Genomic DNA, 26,737 nt, shown 5'->3' on the forward strand with positions numbered 1-26,737 from the left:
TGTGTGTTTGTATGTGATTGTGTGAAATTCGCGTACGTTTGTATGTGTGTATATGTGTTTCCTTCTTCCCTTAGCAAAACACGTATCACTTAACAAAAAATGTTTGTATGTGTGTACATGTGTGTGTTTGTGCGTGTGTCTTTGTGTTTTTCCCTTAACAAAATTGTATCCTTTTACAAAAATGTTTGTATATGTGTATTTATGTTTGTATGTTTTTGTGTGCGTTCGCGTACGTTTGAATGTGTGTGTGTTCTTGTGTATGCATGTGTTTGTTTTCTTCCCTTAATAAGGCTTATCCCTTAACAAGAAAAGGCGTTGTATGTGCGTATGCTTTTACGTTTGTGTGCATTAGCGTACGTTTTTATGTGTGTGTGTGTTTATGTGTATGTGTCCTTCTCTTAGCAAACAAACTTATCCTTTAACAAAAAAGTGTTTTTATTGAGTGTGTGTGTTTGTATGTGTGAGTGTTTTCTTCCCTTAACAAAAATCTTATCCCTTAAAAAGGTGTTTATATGTGTGTGTATGTGTGTGCGCGTACGTTTGCATGTGTTTGTTTATTTCATTTTTCCCTTAACAAAAAAGTACATTGTTCCTGCTCTATGTGTTTGGTGTGTCTGAATGTCGACTCTTTGGCTAAGGTGAATATAGGGAATGGTGTGTTATGCAGATTCAAAAAAATCCTTCTCCACAATGTACTGATAGTAAATAACGTGGATTTTGTTAGCATGAGTGTGCTTGTTTGTATAAAAATTTATTTTACATTAGAACTCATCACCATTGATTGTTTGGTAGGTGATTCTATGTTTATAAAGTTATATGTCCCGCCCCGCTAGGCGTTATAGATTGTTTTCCGCTGTCACCGTTTTCCCCAATTGAAGTCAGCCTCTTGCACCATTGTTGCCAATGTCCAGCACCATGACGTCACCCCACCTGTTTCATTCCTATTGTCCCAGTACAGACCTGATATTTTTGTCGCTATACAGGCCCAATCTTTTGTCCGTATAAATCTTGTACTTGAATCGTCCTAGGGTGTTTTGTAATGACAATTCCCATTGTCCATGAATCGCCCTGAAAAGCTATAACGCTTGGCGGGGAGGGACATATATTTTTGTATAATGCCTGGCGGAGCGGGACTTATAACTTTGTATAAAACCATGCGGACATTGTTGCCAATGTCCGGTATCGTCACGTCACCCCACCTGTTCTATTCCTATTGTCCCTATACAGTCCCAATTTTCCCTTGTCCGTATACAGTCCCAATATTCCCCTTTCAAATTCCCATTGTCCCTAATCTAACACAAGGGTTTTGTCAATGTTAAATTCCCATTTTCCGTAAACAGCCCCAGGTCCTTTTTGACTGGGATTTTCATTGTCGCTATACATCCCTATGATCAATTCCCCCTGACGCTAAAGAGATCCAAGTAGACGAACTTTAAACACTTTGTTTTATACAGCAAACCAACAGATGTTGTGACTCAGTTTTACTATGAAATGGTTGGATTTGCGAGATAGCGCATCTGCTCTTGACAGAATATAATCAGGAACTGCATTTACAGAAGTAATAAGTGACATAAGAAGTGTGTCAACTCTTCCATTATCTCTTACCACAATACCACTCCTTATCCAATCAGCTAGGTCGGAATAGTCCCTGGACTGAGTGTTGGAGGCAAGGGGGGATTATCGCTTAATAGACCAAGTAATCACCTGAGATTGATTGGTAAAGTTTCTATATGGGATATATAAGAATGGTTTATTATTCCCCGTGGTACATTGAAAAAGTGATTAGAACCTAGCAGTGACAATATGGTTTGGTCTATTTGTAGCTAGATCTACCCTCGCTAGGTACATCATAACTAGAGGCTGAGTACATAAGGGGTACGTTGCTGTGGGCAACTGTATAGGTTGGTGGCACACTTCCTATAGGAAAGGACTTATATTTACATATAAGGTACGTATAAAGCTTTGAGCTGCTCGAAGGAATGAAGAGCAATTTGTTTTATGAAGTTTATTCTGGAAGTTATTCGGTTGGTTGATCTTGGAATTATTAAGGAATCATACATTCTTCATACTGTGCCATAAAGAAATTCCCAGCCACCAAATGGCCAACAAGTCCATACTTCTGGATAAATTCTCGCACACTATGTTTTGCCCTGCCCGCATCTATAGTTATCGTCGGAAGGTTATCAAAATTCATCCGTCCTCGTGGCTGTTTATACAACAAGAAGACATAGCGGTGGAACCCTGAAACATAAAAATGCGCAATTCTGGTGTTTTCCATAATCACAAATGCTTTTTTCCCCTTTCTAATTGCTGGAGGTTTTCGTTGACTGTATTTGTGTGTGGAATAAATGCATCATGTCGCATATTTTTGAGATAGATGGCTAAATGAATATGAAAATGTTTGCTAGCCAGTCTTTCTTTTTTCATTATCAATTTAAATAATTGTCATGCATATGCTTAGTTCAGCGATGGAAACGGAAATGGCCCTTATTATGCAATTGTTCCTACTATAATACAGTAATACGTATAGATCCCATTCAGTTAAATGAAATTTTAGATGTAATTATATATGGTTCGTGGTTAATGCTAACTCATTTTATCGTGTTGCAAAAATAATGCCATTGTAAGTCACCAAAGCCTTTTAGACATTTTGTACATCATTATCAAAATGCATGAAACATAACGTAACTCTGAATCATGGAATATACCTATCATATGGCGTCTTTTATAATTTCTGCGTATGTCAATGAAAAATTAATGAGCGTGTATGTGTTTATGTGTGTGTGTGTTTGTGTGTGTGTGTGTGTTTGCCATCAAACTTCCAATAATGGTCACGTTACATAATCAATTAACTATCGAATCCACCTAGGCTAGCTGTATATCTGTTAGCACAGGTTTTTAATAAAACTTGTATTACTGATGGTTTTTCACACCTTTTAACTCTTACTTAGTTCTCCTTGATTAATATACGGGTATATTGGTATATATATATATATATATATATATATATATATATATATATATATATATATATATATATATATATATATATATATATATATAATCTTCCTTTATAAGTAGCAGGGTCAAGGCAAGAAGTGACATGAGGAGGACATGAATGACTAACATAAGTCTGTTTGATTGTTCAGTGATACAGGGATGAGATAATTAGCTAAATATAGATAGTCACATATTTCAGATTTCGGTGAGTTCTACGACGGTCGCTATTGATTTGCACGATCTCGCCAGCTGCAAGGAGTCGTCTGCCAAACTATGATGCAATCAAAATTGACTTCATTGAATACTTTACTTTTATTACGGAGGAGCAAGATTGACTTAATGGAATAATTAACTCCAGTAATTTATTAAGTTATTAGGATATCAACACCTTGTACATAGTTTCAGCCACTTTGATGATACTATAAGCCAATCAAAATATACTTAAGAATTACAAGACTTATCAAACTGATACTTATTGATATGTTGTCATTAATTATCAGCCGTTCATAATTGTGGTGGAGGAAATAGCTTTGTTAATTAGCCGTCATAGTTGATAGTCGTGATCAATCAGTTAATACAACAGCAGGGAGGGTGAACAGATCGCTTTTTTGAAAGGTCCAAAATTGAAATAAACCCTTGTAAAAAGACGATTAAATAACGTAAAGAACGCTAAAATTAAGCCTTCCAATCACCAGTGGAGGCTTCTCTAATTGTGTTAGTTCATTGTATTATTTAGCTTTTTCCCGAACTGAAAATATACAATACGCAATGTATCACGAAATTGGACTAACTAAGGAATCTTACACGGCTACATTAGTTCGAGAAAGACTAGAAGCAATAAAGAAATTTCTTCCTGGTCGTGATTATGTCCGGCGAAAACTACAAGAACGACAAGAATCACTAGTTGAATTTGCAGAAGGTTCAGAATAAGTATTTAAGCCTGTTACAAAAGTTCCTGAAAGAGTTGTAGATGCTACTGAAGGTTTTCTTCTTAGACGTTAAAACAAACTGCTGAACAAACTGAAACGTTAGCGAGAAGAACTAAACAAACGAAAAAGATTCCAGCTGATATAACTGCCGCTCAGCCTCCTCCTGTAGGTGAGGAAATAATTGAAGGTGTTAGTGAAATAAAAATAGATCTTGCACCTAAACCTAAAATAAAAAAATAAAATATTGAATTGATTAAAATATTTAAAGAAGGTGTTGTTGAAGAACTCAAAAATATTAAAGAGAGAGATTTACCTCGGGTGACATTGAAAGTTTGTTTTGAATAGTCTAAATATGTAAAACCTGAGCATGATACTGTCAGTGATGATAATTTAATCAAGTGGGTATTTCGCATATATTATAACATACAACAAGCCAGAACTGATGATCTAAACTACAGAAGTTTTCTTGATGAAATGGAAAGATTTTATGATGTACTGGACAAATTTTCTCAACATAAACCTTCCTTGCCGCAACTTCCTCAGCAACAACCTTCCTATCAACTTCCTCCACCGCAGCAACAAATAGAGCGACAACAACAGCTACAAACGCCAACAAAAATCATCGAGATTTGTAAGTATATTTGTTTCTGAATTTATCCGATGTATTAGAAGTGATCCGAACAGAGCAATAGATATTGCTACACGTGGATATGAGGAACGAGAAAAATATGTAAAACCTAAATTTACTAAAAAAAAACGAAACCCTGAACTTTGGGTTAATGAAATATATATCGTTTCTGAAAATAAAGATTCTATCAAACCTAGTGATTCAGGTTTAACTGAATTTCAACAAAAAGTACAAGCTAGAAGCGATTCTCTTGGATTGACAAGTCTACTACAGAAGAATTTTACGATGCACCTGATACCGGCGCTACTCGAAGTGGTTTTCCTTTGACTACAGGAGAAAGTGAATTTATTACTTGTCCTAACAATGTTCTTCCTGACATAAATAGATTAGAAATTCTGATTGGAGGAAAAAGGCGCAGGAAATAATTCTCCGGAAATCATTAATGAAATATCTGGTATTTGCCGACGATTATTTATCGGCGGTGTCATGGACATAAATATTCATCGATCTCATATTGGTGAAATCGTTGATGATTATCGTAGCGATTAGGATCGCTGATTAGATAAATGAATAACAATTTATATGATCATACATAATGCACAAAGTGGGTCGACCATGGTCACAATAGTAAATTCGCGATTGCCGATTTATAAAGCAACTTACGGAGATGGACTGGGTGATGTTGTTCAAGGTTTATTTGCAAGAGTAGCCCCAAAAGCAATACCAATTGAAAAACAATCAAGAATGAAAGCTATTGTCATTATTCGAGATAAAGGTATTGGTGCTGCTGCTGGTAATGCTGCCGGTAAATCGTTTTCGGCAATCAAAGCACGATTAATACGACGAAAACCACAACCAGTGAAACTGTCCAGCACCGATGTTATGCCTGCAAAAGTCAGTAAAATAATCAGTGAAGCTGTAAATAAAAAATTAGCAGAGTTATCAGGTCAACCACAAACATAACAGGAAAGGGAAACCGCAAGTTTAATAGCAGGAAGTGATCTTCGTGTTAGACGATAACAAATATAATAAAATGTTTAAACGTATTGTTTGACATGGACGCGGCAGTTTTCAAGGATGAATCTGTGCGTGATTATTAGCATTATTCTTATGACTCACGTGACCCTAACGCACGTGGAAGAATCGAATTAAAAGTTCATGATACAAGTAGATATTTCCTGCCCGCATTTATCGAGATCGAAGGTAGATGTTTGAGAGCAGACGATATAACATATGGAATTGGTGATCGAGTTGGTTTTGTTAATAATTGTGTCATGGCGTTATTTAACAGCACTATATACATGACTGACGGAAAAAATATTGAATCGTGCCTGAAAAACGTCGACGTTTTCACGACAATACATGGCCTTGCAAGATACAGCGATGATTACCCAAGATCAGTTGGTCCGTCAATGATGTTTTCAAAAGATACAAATGATCATCCAGAAAACAGAAACGTAACACTAAATGCAGCTGGAACTGAAGTTGCATCAATGAATGAAAATTTAAACTTAGGATTTCCGCATGTCGATTAATGCTGAACGGTGATGAAGAATTTTAATGCGCATTTCAACTGTCTCATATTTTTTAATTTTGCAGAAATGTTAGAAAGGTTATATTTGGCGCCCAACACACCGTTGTACGTTAGAAACGTTAGAAACGCACGGATGATGAAGCAATATGGCATGATTCTGCCGTTGGCGCTGGTAAAGTTACGCTGCCAAAACTTTCGCTGTAGATGCCAATAATAACTCCATCGCTTGCTGAAGAACAGCGATTACTTTCTTTAATGGACTCAGGTGATAAATCATTATTATCATGGTTGACAATGACCACATATAGTATTCAAGGTAATGCTGCTGGGTTATTCACATGGCAGATAGCATCACAGCAGGGAGTGTCAGCACCACAATATATATTTATCGCGCTTCAGGAAAATGCTAGAGTAAACTCGCAGGAAAGAAATCCAATGGTATTTCATACACTTGGTGTTTCTGAAGTTGCTTTGAGGATAAACGGACACCAAGAACCTTTTGATGAAGTGTTGCTAAATTTTGAACGCAATCAGGTTGCACGTGTATATATCATCTGTTGACGAAATTTATGGGGCGTGATCAAAATGTTGACACTGGTTTGCAAATATCTCAGCGGAATTTCAGAACATTATATCCAATCTATTATTTTTCGTTGGAACATTTAGATTTGTTCAGGTAATCTGTCGTTGATATACACTTTCGAGCTCGTGTAGCCAGACTACCCTTTGGTGGATATAGAGCAATTGCTATTACAGCATATAATTATTGATGCCCCAGTTGAAAATATGTAACATCGTTTAGAAAATGATGTGTAATTAGATCACTCACGATCTTTATGTTATCATATCATCATATTAGTGTTAATCTTACTCCTGGTCAGAATAGAAAATTCAGTCAGCATCAAAAAGAATGTTGGAACAAAAATATCACTAAAATCAGAACAAATCGCAACTGGCCCCAATAAATTATCACTGTCAGGACGTCAACTTAAACACTTTAATAAAGCCAAACAATCAAAGACAGGTGTTAAACTCAATCTTTCCGCGGGTGCGATAAAAGATAATGTTAAAACGTGATATATTTCCACTTTTTGCAGCTATACCAGCGTTAATAGCCGCTGAAACTTCAGCTGTTGCAAAAGCAGCCTCACTTGGTGCTGTTGGAACCTCCGCTGGAATGGGAATAAAGAAAGCAACAGAAAAGGGATTTAAAAAATGAGGGCAAGGTCTGAGATTACCAGGAACCCTTATCGATACGGACGATGCCTGAGACTTCCAGGAACACTTCATGAGACGCAAAGCGTCTTCTTCTAATGTCAAATTTTGATTTATTTGATGCTGCTACACAATTAAATATAAAATTTTTTAGAGGTGTTTTTATGCGTGATGAATTACCAGAACGACAAAACAATAATGAAACCGGTATCATTAATCTCGACGATAGTTCTCGCGGCGGTACTCACTGGGTTGCATACGCGATTGATCCACGTGAAATTGTTTATTTTGATTCGTATGGGTTGGCTCCACCAAAAGAATTTATAAATTACATAAACAAAAAAAAACTTTGGCGCTGAAAACGCCTATCTGGTATTCAAAATTACCCACACAAACAATAACAGATCCGCCAATATGCGGCCGTGAAGTAATTTCTGCACTTAACGCTGTATCGAAATCAACATTACCACCTCATAAGGTCGTGCACGATTAAACAATTAGATGATTTAAATAAATCTTAAAGTATAATGTAGATATTTACGCAAGATCTTCCACGATCACTGGAGGCAAGAAAAGAAAGATGATATCGATCTTTCGAATTACGCGACTAAAGATGAACTTGCCGATATTATGAATCTTTCTGGAGTTGATCCAGATGAGGTTGTTATTTTTCAAGATAAACATGGTGTTTTGAAGACGAGTAATATCAAATGGAATGACAAAGTTCGTAGAGTTCTTGGTGCTACTACGGATACTGTTCCAGTATTTAATGAAAGCGGTAGAATCAGAGGCTCAGATATCTCAATCGCAATTATTAGAATTGAAACTGTAAAAATTGTTGCTATTCGTTTACGATGTACCGGTGATACAATGACAGATGAACTCAGCAAGAATGGAAAGAAAATAGTTATTTTAAGAGAGCGAACATGTGATGAAGATGCCGCAACAAACAAATACGTAGACAATAATTAGAATAGTGTTGATACTAAACTAACCACACTTCGATCTGAGTATGACGTCACGAAAATATGTTTGCAAATCTTCGTAGAAATCTTAGAAACATTAATGAAATCGCAGAGGAATTCTTTGGAAGTCCGTTGACTGTTGACGTGAAACTCGTTGATATTAACACAAAACTTGACGATATTAAAACAGCTATGTCAGACATTGAAACAATTAATACACGATTAGGTGTTATCAGAGATCCTAAATCATTTTCAGAGTTAATCACGATAACGCAGAGCAATATCGATGATATAAAAAACTAGTAGATATTATAAGTGGAATTCCTGATATCGTTAAAAACTTTATTCTGATTAAAATTTCTCACAAGCAGATTTTCAACATGGTATGTACAGTAGCGTCTGACCAAGCATTATGGTCACCACTCACTAAAACCATAAAACATCGCGCTGAGGTTCCCGGTATATACAGGCTCTAATTACTTGGTGTTGTAATATTTATAATATCTACCACGATTTCACGGCGTTATCCACTGACTCCGTTAGGTGGATCTCCTGGATCTATGTTAGTGGTGTTAGATCAAAACGATGGGGAAACATTTACTGTGGAACCGGAAGAAAAAAAATACGCTTTAGATATTTATCAATCATCGATCAGATCTGTTTCAGGTTGGCCTGAAATAACACCATAATATCGAGGACCACCAGAACCTAAACTCGCTGATTTTTACAACGAATTAGAAATTTGTGATAAATGAACCACAATATCGTGATAATGTCCCAAAAATACTTGAGTCATGGAGAAAAATAGCCCCACTTTCATTAATTCTTAAACACAATAATGATCCATATGGAGGTGACACGCATATTTCACCAGGAATTGTAAATATCGCATCAACAATCACAGTCAAGATATCAAAACAAATCAGGCTCAGCAAGGATGTATTTTTTTATACATTTACACCGCAAGTACCTCCTGGATATTTAATCGTACAAAAACCTATAAATCCTGTTTACCTGCGTTGTCATAATAAGTTATTATGGCGAATACATTTCAAACTTACTGACCAATCCGGGCACTTAAATGATTTATGTGCATAATTGCTGAATATAAATTTATATGTAAAATCGTATATTTTTGATCATGCAGAGTGTTTTAACAATTAACCAAGAGGTAATATATAATGTACCAAAATGTGAGAGTTTTCATACACGACAAAGACGTACCTGAAAAAGCCATCATAACAATAATGACACAGTCTCCAGTCAATACAGAACAATTTGGTGTTAATATATGTATTAATGAATACGGCAACGAAGACTTTTTGTTGACGCAGGAACAATTAAATGAACTAGAGAGAGAACATTATTATGATCACCTGTGATAGAGATCAAATTATGAATTATGCATATACCTGCATTAAATTTGATCAGCTTAAAAAATATTGTCTAGTTCTTCAGTTGATAGGAATATTATCTAAAACAATTATAAAATATATTATAACAGAATTTTATTTTATTGTTTCTCGCTGACATTTCAGATGAATGATACTAAAACAATAATGAAAATTAGTCAGATTTTATAATTTGATTGGGTCAAACCTCAAGCGATTCTCAAAATTATTTAGCGATAAATCGATAGATTTTCTTTTTCTGCTTAAAAATCAATCAAAATCAGACATAATTCAGTAAAAAACATATATTTAAACTGTTTTATCGATAAATCGTTAAATCATTTAGAGAACTGATTCAGGTTTGACCTGAAGAAAATCTGTAATTTGACTGATTGTCTGACAAATCTACTAAAATCAGTGAGAGAAAAAAACAAACATGAATTTTGACTAAATTTCACTGCAATCTCGAATTTGTTTAAGAAAGTCAACATTAAAAATATTATAATCAGAATTTTAAAAAATAATCTGAATGAACTTCACTTTCACTTTCACTAATAATTCGTCATTGTTTGATATAATCTTTCTTAATTGTCTTATACGAGTGTTAATATAATTTCTTGTTTCGTATTCATGAGATAATCCTGAGTTTTTTCGATCGCGCATGAGAGTGATACGAACATTTTAGCTTATGAATGCGTGGGTTCGAGTCCAAGGCTCGGCTAGCGTGGGTACGTGGGAAAGCCTGCCAGTAGTTTCTTGTGGGTCGGTGGTTCTTCCCTGGGATTTCCAGGGTTCTTGTTCCACCAGTTATACTGGCCGCCATGTATAGCCTATCATGTGCTGAAAAATGGCGTTAAACCCTTTAACAACAACAAATGAGGCCAGCGATTGAAACATAGCTTGATGGATGAGTTTAATAAACTTGTATTCTGATGGTAGTTTATACATATCCTCAAATTTACGTGTTTGCAACGATTCAAAGGCACAAATAATTTTTTCAAGATTTAGTTTATCAGATATTTTGATGCCTTCATGTTTTAATTTTTTAATTGCAGTAATAATAGCATTAATTTTTCGTAGTACATTATATAATAAATATGTATTTAAAATCAAAGATTTTTAAAATAAAAATATATTTACACGATACAATACCCCTGTGAAACCCTAGATTGCCAAATAACATTCTAGAAAGTTCAGAGGGCACGAAATATATACAGTAAAACTTAAATCTAAGGACGAAGCAGCATTAACTTAATTAACTTAATTCTATATACTACACAACATTAACTTAATTATATGCACTACACAACATTAACTTAATTTTATTTAAATCTATAGACTGCACAAATTAACTTAATTAACTTAATTTTATAAACTTCACATTATTAAGGTAATTAAGTTGATACTATAGACTGTACAACACTAACTTAATTATATGAATGAACACAAACTTAATTCTATAGAATGCACAATATACAATTTTATCTAACTTAATTCTATAGACTGCACAATACATATAAGGGGCTTTCTCTACGTTCAAACACATGCACCCCCCCCCCAAATCAACCCGGGAGAGTGCAAAAGAGCACCCACAAAGTGTTATGGTGGGAGGGTCTGCTTGTCTCTTGAATTTCTAGCAATTAATGGCAGGAGCCCAATGATAAAAAGGGTCCTATGCTATATAGGCTAACTAATACTAAGAAATTCAAATGTAGTTCGCGCAATGGGCGTGGCTTGTTTGCGGTTTTTATTTTTATTTTTTATTAATTATTATCGCTGACAAAATCTAGATGAAGCGAGAAACCTGACAGATTCAGAAAAACAAAGATAATGTTTCGTAAAATAAACCCAAAAAACATTATTCATCAATAAATAAAAGTTATTTGCTTAATTACAGGCTCTACCTTATCTAACATAGTTATTCCCCTTGATAGTCAAAGATTATATGAGGACGTAGTCAAGGATCATGTTAGTCCAATGACTGTTACTGACGTTGAATTTCTCTGTCTTACAATATAAATGTTCCGAAGTGAGGTACCTTTGCTTGGATTGCTTTGTAATACCGATTTGGTAATATTATTTGCAATACGATGGGGTGAAAACCAAACAAAAAAATATAATTTATTTATAAGCGAATAAAATACAGGCGAGATAACTCTTTACCGCACGAACTATCCTTGACAGAGTTATCTCCCTTCTGAAAAAAGATCAAAGCATTGATCAGTCAGAAATAACTGTTGTAACAATAAATGTGATGACACCAGCAAAAAATAATAAGTATCCAGAGCTAACAATACTGAAAAGGTACGTTTTGCTTATATTTCTTGGAAAACGCCGATCTGGTAATATTATCTGCAACCTGTTTTACCGAACGCACTGAAATATGAAAATATTTGCCAGCTGCGTTCATTGGTTGAAATAGTATTTCTTCGCTAGTCTCCACATTTACAGACTTAACAAGTCTTGCAATATTTGAATGATTGCCAGTATTTCCAAATCTGCTGTTTTTGCTTTGTGTGATAGCGCGTAAATTACATAAATTATTATCGATTTTTATAACATTGACATGATCGATCACAAGACCGTCTTCGACTAATCCATGATGACACTCGTAAATAAATTTATGAGAAAGATAGTGTTTATTTCTCTTAGTATTAATCATGAGATAAACTTTAGTAGTGACAACACCAACTGGCTTTTTAGTCGAAAATTTTTAATTACACCATCACGAAATGCTTCGCAATTCTCGATAATGGGATGTTTCTCAAACTCATTTTGCTCCATTAATATATAATATTATTTGTCTAAATCATTATTTTGAAAATGTAGCTAGACAATCTTTCAAATTTCTTATAACTTTATCATTATCGAACGTAATTTTTTTATCATAATATCTTTTCAGCTGTCTGTCTTTTTTACCACAACATTGCACACACAACTGCGTTTCTCTTCTAACCCCAACACCCCATTTCAAAACACGGGTTAGGTTCTAAACTCTCTCTCCGTACACTTTATAAATGATATCCGCAGAATGCATTTACACAAGATATGTCGCAAGGAGTTGTAGACCCTTTCATTAACCAACTACAGTTATTTTTTGTTTGAATAATTATATATACAATTATTTTTCAATTTAAATTTATATTTGCCTTAATTATAATATGGAACAGTTTGAGAGAGTATCTCCAATCGAGCCTTCTAAAGCCAGATTTGATATTGACAGTAGAACCCTTGATTTGCCGATACCAGCTCTGGGTGATCCGACGAAAATTCTGATTCAAAGTATTCGTGACGCCAAGAAAGAATTTCTTGACGATGGTGCATCTCATGTGTGGGCGGCGGTTAAAATTATTAACAATAAAAATATTATCGATGCTACAATGAACGATGATCGAGATGCGACGATTATTAATTATCTCGACATTCAGAGATAATTCTTTAGAATAAAATTTATTGCGGAAGTAGACGATACTTGGATTATCCGTGACAAACGTGACCCTGTCCGTGTTCACACTAGAAATATTGTTACGTTAAATAAAAATTCCAAATCAGGAATATTGACTGGTATGGACAAACCGTATTATGATCGAGCGTATCCTGTCACCCCAGTTATTTATACAATATATCCGCTGCATGACAAACCTAGAGTTAATGGTTTCAAACAAATGAAATTACCGTCCTTGACATTAAATTGGGTAGCCGAGCGAATTACACAAGACTTCACAAACGGGATACGTGGAAATAAACCAACAGACCTACGACGTGAAAAAATATTCAAATGGGCATAATCAGTCAAGGATAATGGGCTAGAACAAACGATTTTGCTAAGTTAGAAAAAAAAAAACACCAACATTCCCAATAAGAGTAATATCAATAAGAAGTATTATACGAATCGAACCCTAAATCAAAAGAAGCTCCGATAAATATCGTTGATCATAATGTGCATGCTTGGACTTCTGCGGTGACAATATTTCCACAAGATCGAACTGTTAAATTTTATAGCGGTGATGTGTTTGATTTTATTAACGAAATAAGTAAGAACGATCATGTATCAGTATGGTTATTTCAAAGTTCATATGATGGGAACTATGACCATTGAAGATATTTATCGTACAAGAAATGAAAAATCTTGCATTGAAATACACTGACGCGGACGATGTCAGAACTTAACAATTACTGAATAATTGTTTTACTGTTCCATCAGTTGAGGCTCATTTTGCTTGAGAGAAAAATTCATGGAAACCGACTCGATTTGATTTACTAGATGATAAAACATCAAGTTGTGTCGAATATGAACAGGTGGATTATGGAATGCTAAATACGGTTATAAAAATATGATATCACTCGATATGGCTGCATGTTATGCTGGAAATTTTCATGGAATGGCAGAATGTACGAAATATTTTAACAGATTTGGATATGCAGCCATGAAATGACCAGAGTATCTATAAATGGACCTCTACCAGATTTTGACTTGACTGGATTTGCTTGTATCAAGTCATTTAAGTTTGCCGAAGATCTCCATATGATTTGTTATATCTGGTTTGGAAAATACTTTTCAGAGAAAATGTGGGCACCGATAGCATTATTACGATATATGCTTGATTAAAAAATATTATTATCGTTGGTTGTAAGTGAAGCAATTGTATCATAGAGTTCGAAGAAACAAGTTTGGTTACCACAGCAAAAGAAATATTATGATGATGAAAATCCTGAAACGACCGATTTTAAGAATTCAATCGCAAAAGATCTTGGCATAAAATCAATTGGTAAATTTACCCACGGAGGATCATATGATCATGAACGACTTTGTACAAGATTAATTATGGCTGATGCTGAACTAGATTTTATAATTGCTGATACAACGAAAAAAAATACGTTAATAAGTCGAAGTGATGTTAACTTATCGGACGGAACTAAATTAAGTACAATTGTTAGTTATATTGATGGTGAGTCACCACAGTTTACTCATTGACGATCTTCATTGCTCGCGTACGTTTCGATAAACTTATTATCGATGTTGAACAGATTTTCTAAATTTGCCGTTAGAGTCGTCACATATTCATTTTATATCAACAAGAATACATAATTGCTAAAACAGCTACATATATGCGCTTATGCATCATGGGGCGAATGGAGAATAAAACAAGAAAATATACTTAGTTATTCTGAATCCGCTGGTGTTTCGATTAAGATATTTATTACAAAAATAATAAAATATCAAAATTGTTATCAGCATCATCAGTATATGATCTTGTGGCTAGACATAAAACTGTTTATATCAACGGACCAGGTAGTTGTGGTAAACAACACGTGAGATTGAATTATTTCGTCGCAATACTTTATATTGTGTTGATATGACTTTTTTTTAACACCTACACATAGACTCTTCAGAGAACTGAACGAGCGAGGAGTGAAATCTTGTACTTATCACATCTTTTTCTCGATGGAAAGGAGACGCATGGACTCCTGAACAAATGGGTGAAAAATATATTCCAAGGATTTTTAGTTGCGATGAGATATGTACAGAGGCCGCTGGAGACATTAAAATATTTTTTATTGGCTGTTATTGAAGAATACTGCTGTAATAATGTGTGGCGATCATAGTCAACCACCACCCTTTGTTGGATTGTCTCCGCGTGAATGGTCAAGGAGTTCTGCTGATTATTATGAAGAAATAACTGATGATCATAGAGCACTTAATTCAGAATTAAGAGAGTTTAAGAAATTAATCAGACTACAGCCAAATAAAATTCAATGTGAAATAATGTGTAAAATAATTTTAGAAACTCCTATTAACAACTTTTGGAATTTATGGAGACCAGATGATTTGATAGTTGCAAGTAGAAATATAGTGATGCACTTCAACAACAATTATTTAGGTTACATAAAGAAAGGTTTTCAAATTTACCTGTACCATTGTATTATCGCCCAGAAGATACGCGACGGCAAAATATTGATGTTGAAATTTCAAGATCGTTAGAAAAACAAAATCTTGTACTAAATGATATTGTTTTAGTTCAAGTCAGTGTTGTTGAGAGCGCATTAACGCTCGACGGAGTTAGGGACACATCTGCATGGACGCTATGATATTCTATAGCGATTCATTCATCGCATGGATTAACTTTTGCGGATACTAGAATTTGGATTATTGATGGCCGTATCAAATGGTCAAAATTTAGTTTATCTTGCAGTTTCTAGAGATAGGAGAATATATCAGCTACGTAGGGTTATTATAAATTTTACAGAAAATCTCGAAGACAATAACGAAGTTTCTGTTGATGATATAATAAGAAAAAAATATTTACAAGCAGTGTGATAAAAAAATGCAATTTTGATCTCGATGTTAAATTTATCATGACGTTAAAACAACAACAGAATAATCGTTGAACAAGTTGTGACACGGAAATGTTATGGCAGTAGTTGAATAATATTACAAGACCATTTACCGTAGATAGAATTAATGGTAGTCTTGGTAGCACACGCGAAAATGTAATGCTGACCTATCTTGAATGTAATCTACGTAAGGTGCTGGCACCGTTGCGCTAGTTTACAAAAGTGACAGCGGCGGTAATTGGGCATCTTCATGAATTACTTGCAATTGTTCAGGTACAAATCAACATTGAGGAGCAGTTGAATCTAATATGTATATTGCAGGTCTACCCGTGGATCTTAATACGTTAGAAATGTTATGTGTCGTAATATTCCAAATAGGATCAGTTGCTCTTTTTTTTACCACCTTCAAGTTCGTCAGATTCATATAAATATGATACAGTAATATTACCTGATACTGGTTGTTTTGAAAATTCATGTCGTTGTATTGGTATATTTTTTTTTTTTTGCAATTGCATTAATAGGTTTCATGGCAGTTGTTTGAGTAATTTCATTATTTAACGCAGTTATCACACTTAGTAATCTTGCAACCCATTCGCGGGATCTTATATCTTTCTGAATTATTTCCTTTGCACATTGATATCCAAATAACCGTTCAGCAAGTGTTCAATTAAATCGTTCAACCATTGCCTGATCACGATGAATTGCAATATGTGCTCGTCTGATTGTGACATTATGTGCTTTCATCAACGACGATACTACACCAATAAATTCCTTGCCAGGATCAACCTGTAGCAACTGTGGCCATCGTAGACCCCCACGTTGATAAATTCGTTCAAATGCAGATGTAACTTCAGTTGCTGTTTTAGTTGATAATGCTTCTTTATACCTCTTTGCAACCTCAATGACAGTTAATGCGTATTTGTACGTTGGTTGACGTCTACCAATTTTGATAGTATCGTGCGGTAAAAACAAAATATATGATTGATGAACTTTATTAGGAGTGCTCATATCAAAATGTGCGTGCTGAATTCGTTTAGGTGGTGGTAGATACATTTGCCATATTGGCTGTCGTGCTAACCACGCTGTAGCAACATAACGTGTAACACTTACTGCATCAGCGAGTTTACTAATCACTGTTATACCTTTCCAATATCTTCTTGGGCTATATATAATAAATCGATTCCATTATTTCACTAGTCGGTTGATTAATTACCAGCTCCGAATAATAATTTACCTTTCACCGCATATTTGATCAACCAATTAGCTAATGATTCTTTTAAAGATTTATCTTTTTATGGAATTTAATGCATAAATCAACTTCAAATCTGCAATATGTCTTTGTTGTAAATCTTTAGTTTTATTAGATATATAATGAATATGACATGCTTTATCAATAGCATTTATTGGATATTCACCAGGTCTTGGTTGATCTTTTTCATCACGTCGGGTACCAGGACCTCAATAATTATATACAGGAAGATGTTTTGTCGCCTGGGTATTTTGCCCATGGAATTCCTGGTAATTTTCCTAATGAAGTAGCGATATCACCACCGCAAGTAAAATTACTGGTAGAAATAAATTTATATATATTTTTACCACATTTTACACATTTATCTGTAGGTGCACGTTTTTGCTTTTGTTATTATTGTTGCTAGTCCACGCTTGGATGTAAATGCTCTACATCGAACACAATATAGATCCATATTATTTATTATATTTATATAACATGGATGTCATTGATTTCTCAGCGATACGAAAGCAAGAGCCAGTCAAACATCATCCAGCGCTACCAAATTATATCAGAATGATAATAATAGATCCATCTGGGTCTGGTAAGACGCAATTATTACTTAATTTGATAATGAGATGGCTCAAGTGGGATAAGATGTGTTTAGTAGCTATGTTAGTTGATGATCAGAGATGCTACGATGTACTTAAAGATTTTGCTGAAAACGCAAAATTGTTGGACGAAGATTGCGATGACATTATTAATTTTATAACTTATATTGATGAAGCACCATCCGTAGACGACCTTGATGGATTTATTAATAATTTATTGGTATACGATGATGTGCTGCTGGACAAACAATCAAATCCAACTTAAACATTTTCTCGAGGTAGACATAAAAATACTGATGGGATTTATGTTACTCAGCGATATACACAAACACCCCGCAAGCTTAACACGAGTTTTAGCTCACCAAGTAAGTGCGAATCGGTTAGATTTACTTCTTGGAGTGCTGAAAATGTTCACCCGTGGTACATATCAGTCTGTTGCTTATTCAGCCCGTTTTCCCCGCCATTAGACTATGTAAATGTCATGCATAACAATCACAGGTGTTAAAGAAAACCATTCAGAAATTGCTATGCGAAGACGTATTAGACACAATTTCGAGCGGTGAGAGATTTTTAACAACTTAATTCCAAAACTAGGTTGTAGCAGAATAAAACTGCTCTGGCAGGCATTGTTGCATAGAAACAAACAGTGATAATATGGATTAATAGCTTGGGTTAGGATTCACCCACCCACCCCAACAGAAACACATTGGATCAAAGCTTAATCCTCACTAACAAAACTATTAATGTCAAAACAAATCGAACCTGACATTCACAATATCCCACTATTTCTAGTGTATTTTAGATTGCATCAGACACTGAAATCAAAATCTCAATATTTTGCACATGCCTCCTGGATAGATTTAATATAATGATACCCAGTGTTTACTTTCCAACAAAGAGAACGCAATAATTTACTGTCAATCAGTAGTAGCCAGTTAGCTTCTAGAAAAGTAACATTAAAATGGCTTTATGCCAATACACATCTTTCTATGCTCTGTAATAAGTTATCGTGTACGTTATATGTGCATCTTAGTCTCCAGAAGAGAGGGCTTATGATGCCCTTACTTCACCACGTAATGACCCAGAATTTACCACCCTAAATGAACATCTTGTAAAAAAGTGAAATAAAAATGAGGAGTTTTTTTCCAGCATGTGATTGTGAGAAAAAGTTATAAAAATGCACTTCAGCATGTGTTCCTGGAAAAGTAATGTGCAAAACTAACATATTTTGTGCTTTCAAACAAACAGCTGATTACTACTTAAAAGTGGCAACTGTTTCATGTTAAATTAAGTAATAATTGCGTCTTACCAGACCCAAATGGACCTATTATTATCATTCTGATATAATTTGGTAGCGCTGGATGATGTTTGACTGGCTCTTGCTTTCGTATCGCTGAGAAATCAATGACATATATAGCAAATATCAGAGATAATTCCACTATTCAGCAATTTAAACGAATATTAAAAACAGATAAAAATGGACTTATCATTGACTCATATAATTCTATTTTCGGCCTGCAGAGTGCAGTCCCTTCGCTGGACTTTTGACTCTGTATTTCAAATACACTGTAACACCTTTCATACATAGGCAATATTGAGTCTTTTTAGGATGGCTAATACACAGCGGTTGCGCCGTAAAATTGTCAGTTAAGGTAATGAAACATAATCGCGTGGAGAGAGAGAGAGAGAGAGAGAGAGAGAATCACACCTTATACATCCGCATTTCTCATGCAGTAACTAGAGGTACAGTCATGAATGTGATAAGTATATATCGAAACTATATCTGTATATATACAAATATATAGTACATATAATGATTACTGAAATACACAATGCTGCTCAATATAAGCATGTTGTGAATGTTAGACACATGGTGGTATTTAAACATGTTTCCACATTGAATATCTCATGGACATTTAGGTACGATTGCCTGATTGCACAAAGAAATGGGAGTGGTGTGCATACCTGTGCCTCGTGGTGGTGCCGAACCCAGATATTTAGTGGTCTCTATGCCCTTTGTTATATCCCCATGTGGAATATTCGTGACCACCCAATGCTGATATTCTCCAAAGGTTGGATTCCGACGACTTGGTGCATCTGGATCTGCAAAAATAGGTAGTTATTGAAATTTAAAGTATTAATAACAAATACTTACTGGGTATGAGAGCTGGTGGATTTCAAAATAAGAACAAGTTCATTATACTTGCATGACATACACTGTGTCCTAAGTATAGTAAAATGAAGGGAAACGTTTAAGTATACAATGAATATTTGGAAACGTTGAGTATGAATAAACGTATACCAAACCGTCAACGATAATGAAACCAGTGTTAGTCATGTTGCTGCAATTTCCACATCAGCATGAATGGCACCTATCTCATTAAGCCGCAAGATGAAACGATGGCAGCAAAATCTGTGTCAGTAACCTGTTTTTATATAGATTTTTGTTAATCATGTTGATTGATGAAGAAAAACACGAATACTTTTATATCACAATGATTACAAATGCCGTTCAAAATTATAATGTTCTTTATTAGATAACGGGACGTCCATTAATTATGTCAACAATTTTTAGGCAATTTTTTACCCCCCTCCCCCCCTTGTCAACAACTGTCAAACTTTCAGTGACCCCCCTAATAAAATTATGTCAAATTTTTTTACCCCCCCCCCCCAAACTAACAATATTTTATACGGCTGGCTTTTATGCTAAAAATAGAATTATGGAAATTAAAAGGTCTACAAATAAATTTTAATACATTTTTTTACTTGTTTAACAGATTTCAAATTGACTATAACAATTTGAATTCATGAAAAAATCGAGACTTTATATTCTAGCTTCTATCATCTTCCCATGGGGAAGCCAAATGTTCCTCAATTGTTATAATGGGCATAGTGGCTGATTCATTAATTTCTTCAGATTAATACCATATGTGGTTAATCTGTCTATAGTCTACAATCTACATTGAATAAAAACAAAATATGACGATGCAAGACTATGACTTCCTTGGCAAGAGCTCAACCGGTTCAGGATTAAACTGGTGGGCTGTTGACGGGCGAGCGAGTGTGTGCCATACCAACGCACCCACTAATTTCCTATGTTTTGATTTATTAAATTTATTGTAAAAAATAACATTGTTGACGTCAATTTATCTTGAACTCCCCCCCATGTCAACAATTGTCAAACTTCTTCAAAGCCCCTCCCCCAATTTTGTTGACATAATTAATGAACGACCCCTAAACCTGTGTGTACAATAATTGTGTTCTCTTCCACTGTAGCTGTTCTCTTCAGGCGTTGTTCAATGTCTTTTCTTTTTCTGTTTAAACAATCGCATCTATGTTTTAGCGGACCTGCATCATTTGTACCAATCTGAAAGCTCCCCGTGCTTGAATGATTTTTGTCAAAATTGGTCCAATCCGTTGACTTGACTCTCGAGAAGTCACTTAAATGGTCGTCTTTGTTTAGCAATGATATCCATATTTAATACAGAATTTATTTGACTTTTAAAAAGACGAAAGGAGTATATACCAGAACATTTTTTGTTACATTTTGTTGAATTCGTTTGGTGTTTGTGTCCAGAACACGTCAGATAATGTTGTTTATTGATGCGAATAGTGCAAATTTGATGGCGAATTTATTATATAAAAATTAAAGAAGTTTGCAAAAGGATCAGCACTGTTAATATTAATCAAATTCTGTAAAGCTAGTGTTAAGAACTAATTTCAGTATTTTATTATTTTTAGCAGCGGTGGTACTTTTTAGTGAGTATCAGAATCATGTTTACCAAATGAATTTTTTTTTTGGACTCAGTTTCATCATATTTGATGAAGTGATCTATCATCGCATAATCCCGTAGGTTTCACGCTCTCTCAGAGACCTAAGATATTGTTATTAGGTTTGTCCTTTTTAGCACGCCTGTGTCATAACATGAACCTTCTAGTCATAACAGCCATAAAGGCACATTCGTTCTTATCCTTTCCAAACATTTGATGCATTTGGACGCGAATTTTGAAACCTCTGAAACAGAGCTTTTTCTTTGAGGGTCACATTCTATTTCTTAAAGGAGGAAAATTTTAGCATGGGAATTCTTTCGACTCTTTTATTCCTCACAACAACATGGCTGCATATCTTCTCTTATTGGGTCACTAGCTCACGAGACTCCTACTGATTGTTCATCTAGCTCAATGACAGCTCTTATTGCATCATATGATCAATGCAACGCAGTCATTCATCTCTGCAAATGGATTATTTGTATTCCTGCTTAAGGATCATCAGGCGGAAGGTAAAACTTTCACGGATGCCAGTACGACAGGACGAGGTGCTAATTTCCTGCCCTTCTTTCAAGAACCGAGCAAGGTTTTGGTTTTGGGCCGATCAATGTACAATACGTTTATGGCGATGAACCTGAATAACTTTCATTCTTATCAGGAAACGCTAACTAGAAAGAGCATTCTAATTCCCTCTGACAGATATGTTGTTGGAAATTATCTCCAACGATCTAGAGAAGAGAGGAGGGAACTAAATCCCTATACAAACGCTTTTTCATATGGTGTCAATAATCGTGAATTATCATTCAAGTTTCCTACATCCAAGGCAAGCTCAGAGACCTATTTTCCAGCATGAATCCACTGATCCACACAGAATGGTCCATTCACCCTGAACTGGAACGATTTCATATGATGTGTATTAAGAAGCAACCAAACAGAAAATACACGCACGACATCACTTTTATAAATAATTGGCCAACGCTGATCAAACTTTGATGCGAAGTTTATTAGAACATGTTCTAGCTCTCATTCATTTGCACTAGCTCCATTGTATTCGTGTCATTTCCAAAGCAACTGGTGATGAATATATATGTAACGTTTCCTTCAATATCACTGGGCTATATATGCCTAAACCTTGTAAAAATAACACCAATTAAGTGTTCTTTCAATGGCCTAACAAGCATATCCGCACATTTACTACAAACAGGTGCAAAAGCAATTTCCTACTAAGTTTAATCAAAATTGTATCAGTATGTTTGATGATATCTCAAAAACTGCATGTTCCACCTGAATGCTATGAAAGTCACATGGTTGCTAGAAACTCAGTGAAAAAACAAATTCGAGATAACGTATGAAAAGAAACATTCCCATCAAGTTTGAACAAAATTCGCTTAGTAGTTGTTTTTGAAGCATTATACATTTCATTTTCATCCTGGTTGCTGTAGATGCTTGACAGTGTAAAGAGAAATCATCGAAAAGATTACTTTGATTAAACATGTCCAAATATATATTCCTTTAATATTTCGTCTTGACTAGTTTGGTACTTTCACAGATATGGCAAATGTACATTTCCACTGTTCGCTATGGGCACCATACGATTGCTCGGGAGGCAACCCAAAAATAGTAGTAGATTACCTTCGGGTAAAAACAATTAGAGTAAATCTAAGAATAATTGACTCACTAGATTTTATTTAATGCTTCAATTATAATTGTCCACCTAGTTGCTATGAAAGCAAAATAGTTGCTATTGAAGCCGCGAAACCATAGTTTTGCTGGAATATATCCAGAGAAACATTGTTGCAAGGTTCGACCAGCACTGGACTGGTAGTTTTGAAGATCTCAAAACATACACTATCTTACCTGTTTTCTATGCCAGAAACAAGGTTGATATATTAAAAAGCATTCCTACAAACATATTCAATTTGGCATAGCAGTTTTGCAGAAGATGTCACAAATACGTTTTCAACATCTTTGCTATGAAATTCACATGGCCTTGTAGAAAGTTAAAAAGTATATTTTTTAGCAAATACATCTTGCAAATAACTCAGCTAAAATTTGATCAAACTGGTCCCATTATTTTTGAGGATGTCCTAAATATATATTCCACCTGGTTAATGTGGAATCCGCATATTAGTCAATGGAAGCCAGTAAACACTAATTCGGTTGAAAATTAAAACTTTAATTTTTTGTATCACAATTACCTCAAAAGTTTAGGGAATGAGGAAAAGATAAATTTTCCATCTAGTAGCTATAGAAGCAACTTCTTTGATATATGTGTCCCAAGGAACATCGCTGCAAAGTTTTTAAAATTTGTATTTAGGTAGATATCATAAATGTAGTGCATGGACGCACGACGAACATATAACCCTGCCATAAGCCTATGCTGCTTTCAAATATGTGAGTTTAAAAGCAAAACAAAAAGATGACACCACGTACCATGCATAATCAGCGTGTAGTACGCTCCTTGTTCACCACTGTATGTCACAGTTGGAGGATCTCGCACCGAGGATGGGTACAGAAGCATCGCAGGTTTGATATCGATTTGGCCATAACGAACCTGTAATAAAAGATAATCATCTGCTTAAGCAATGCAGTTACACGTTAGAAAATTAGCATGCTGCTTTCTAATATCATCAAATAGTTTCTTATAACCATGCACTAGTTTTGTTTTATTTCTTGTAAATTTGTATTTGTAAAGAAAATGCCAACTACTAATATCATCCAGTGAATTTGAATTTGTTTTAATCAATAATTTCTGTTATTAGAAAATGCATATATAATGTTAAATACTGATTATTAATGAAAGCAAATCGTTGTGATTGTTGTCCTTAATTGCCGACCATACAATGTAAATAGTTACCCTTTTGTTTCCAGCATTAACGCAAATATACGCTTAACATGATATCTTTCCATGCAATACAGGGCTCTATATGTAGCAAATTATTGCACGCGCGTTCAATGGTACCTATGGTAGTTTATCATTTCCATAGGTCACCGTCGGTTACTATAAATATTATCTAGGTTACTAGTTTTGGTAACATTTCAGACTCTTAAATTTGTGTGCCATTGGTACACTAACATTCAATAATGAGTTTCCATTGGAGTCAAAGCACTGCTGTAATTAAAGCTAATCAAAATTTACAATGCTTGGAAATGTCAATATAATGGGTTAATTGTAGCGTGGAAACTTCTGTGAAACATTCAATTTGGCGTCCGAGTTGGTGTTTTAGTTTTTACAAGCTGCTTAGTTGAATATTTTAACATTAGATGTCTGTTCGCATATTTTAATATCGCCTGTTTATTTGCAATTCTTCAAAATAGTGTATATGCAGTTTATATTATAGTTTTGCAAGACTTTCATGGTCAGAAAGGCATTAACTACCAGTCCATAGATGATTCTATTATTTCTGTTGGGAAGATGAATAAAGCTATGAACATGTTTAGAGATCATTTCTTTAATACCAATCGGAAACTCGTCGCACGTGCGACTCCAGTGTGACACATACTAGAGACAACTATTGGTTCATTTGTAAACCATGCCTCTGGTGGTTAATTCCGACATGTTGAGGAAACACTGTAACACTGGTAAGCAAAAGGATGAGACTATTTTTTTTCGCATGGTGAAGGATATCGATTGCGGACTTTAAAATAAAAACTCGCAGTAGTTTCAAATGTAGGACTTTTGTCACACCAGGGCATTTTTTGATTAGTTAACATGGTACAAGTGTACGAAACCGATCTTGTCTAAATCGTTTCTGCATTTTTAAATTAACGTTTAGAACACAAGCCTCCAGCCCTTCAGAAACTAAGACTGTTTATGCTACATATTTAAATAGCTTAGTGTAGTGATCAAAATATAGACAATCTTCTGATCTTCTGCAAATTTTCTTAAAGAAATATTGTTGTATAAATTTGTAATCTTCATAGTGTGAATGCATTGTCTTCTAAAATAACTAACAAAGTTTTCTTTAGCACGTATCTTATTAGTTTGTTCTTCGAGCGATTGAGTTACATGATTCACTTGCCGTTTCGAACAATCATCTGGTCGAAGAGTTTAACCCTCTCAAGACTTGACAATATATTACATAATACTTCGAAATATTTATTCAAATAGATCTATATATAAGCACTGGCATATGTGCATAGAAGACCATTCCAGCTGGTATAAAATCTGTTAGAATCATATGGTTCATAGCCGTTTCTTGCAAGTAGCTTCTCAGTCGTGGACTGTAATTCAATAGTTTTTTTTAACTGTTGAACGTATAGTGCTATGCTATAAGAGTCATTATGTGCGTTAAGTGTACTTTCAATACTTAAAGACAAGCTATGACACTCTTGTTATGCCTGAGCTGTTTTGCTCTGTTCCTCAGACGCTACAATCACTTCTTGACTTTATACACAGGAATACAAATTTAAAATAGCCGATGTTGTTCAGATTTGTGTTATGTCGCAAGTTGGCAAATTTTGATTTCGATGCGAATCAGCAAGACATAGTTGGATATGTGAAATGTTTTCCCCTTTGACTCCATTCTAGATCCTTTGTATATATTCCTTTATTTGTTTTGTTATGTATATCTATATATTTTGTGACTCCTGCTGCATGATTTTATTTAACTTTCGTAACTTTTATTCATGTTTGTAAACTGTATATAATATATTTTGTCATTAAATTACGTGACTTTTGTCTGTTAAGAATGCAAATTGCCTAGGATCTCTAAATTGGTGTTTACGTACGTGTTGACAATTAGTAATGGTATTCGTAATTTAAAACTTACAAAGGCGTATATGGCGTAGTTTCTCTGTGACTGATGGGATTTGGAAGTTTCCATGTTAATTCTGTGGTTTTCCATTGGTTTTGTGAGGTCCCTTGAATATGTTTTGTTCATCAAGATCTATAATGTATGTTGTCTCATGGCGTCTATTGCGAATTACAATGGCAATATACGGTGAATATAAGGGGAAAATGAAGCATTCGGTTTCATTCGATTTTTTGGAGTCATTCACTCTCATTGTGTTCCTGATGTAAGTCTGCAGACGTGTTTTATGTTCTGCTTAGATATTTTTTAAGAGGAAAACATTTGATTGGACTTTTCAGTGGAAATAGAAAGTGCTCATTATTTGAGCTATAATAGTAT

At 34.7% G+C, this 26,737-nt stretch overlaps 1 protein-coding gene across 1 annotated transcript; it reads right to left on the reverse strand.

The window, feature by feature from the left end:
• Positions 1 to 2,044: 2,044 nt before the first annotated feature.
• LOC149777447 (protein D2-like) lies at positions 2,045 to 26,431 on the reverse strand. Its single transcript, XM_089941397.1, has 4 exons — positions 26,378 to 26,431; positions 24,039 to 24,159; positions 19,803 to 19,940; positions 2,045 to 2,241 (listed from the first exon to the last, which is right to left on the reverse strand). The coding sequence occupies exons 1-4, from the start codon at positions 26,429 to 26,431 to the stop codon at positions 2,045 to 2,047; spliced, it is 510 nt and encodes a 169-aa protein (XP_089797523.1).
• Between the last annotated feature and the right edge of the window lie 306 nt (positions 26,432 to 26,737).

The sequence above is a fragment of the Sinohyriopsis cumingii genome, chromosome 18, assembly GCF_028554795.1.
Source record: "Sinohyriopsis cumingii isolate HCF-2022 chromosome 18, ASM2855479v2, whole genome shotgun sequence".
NCBI lineage: Eukaryota > Metazoa > Mollusca > Bivalvia > Unionida > Unionidae > Sinohyriopsis > Sinohyriopsis cumingii.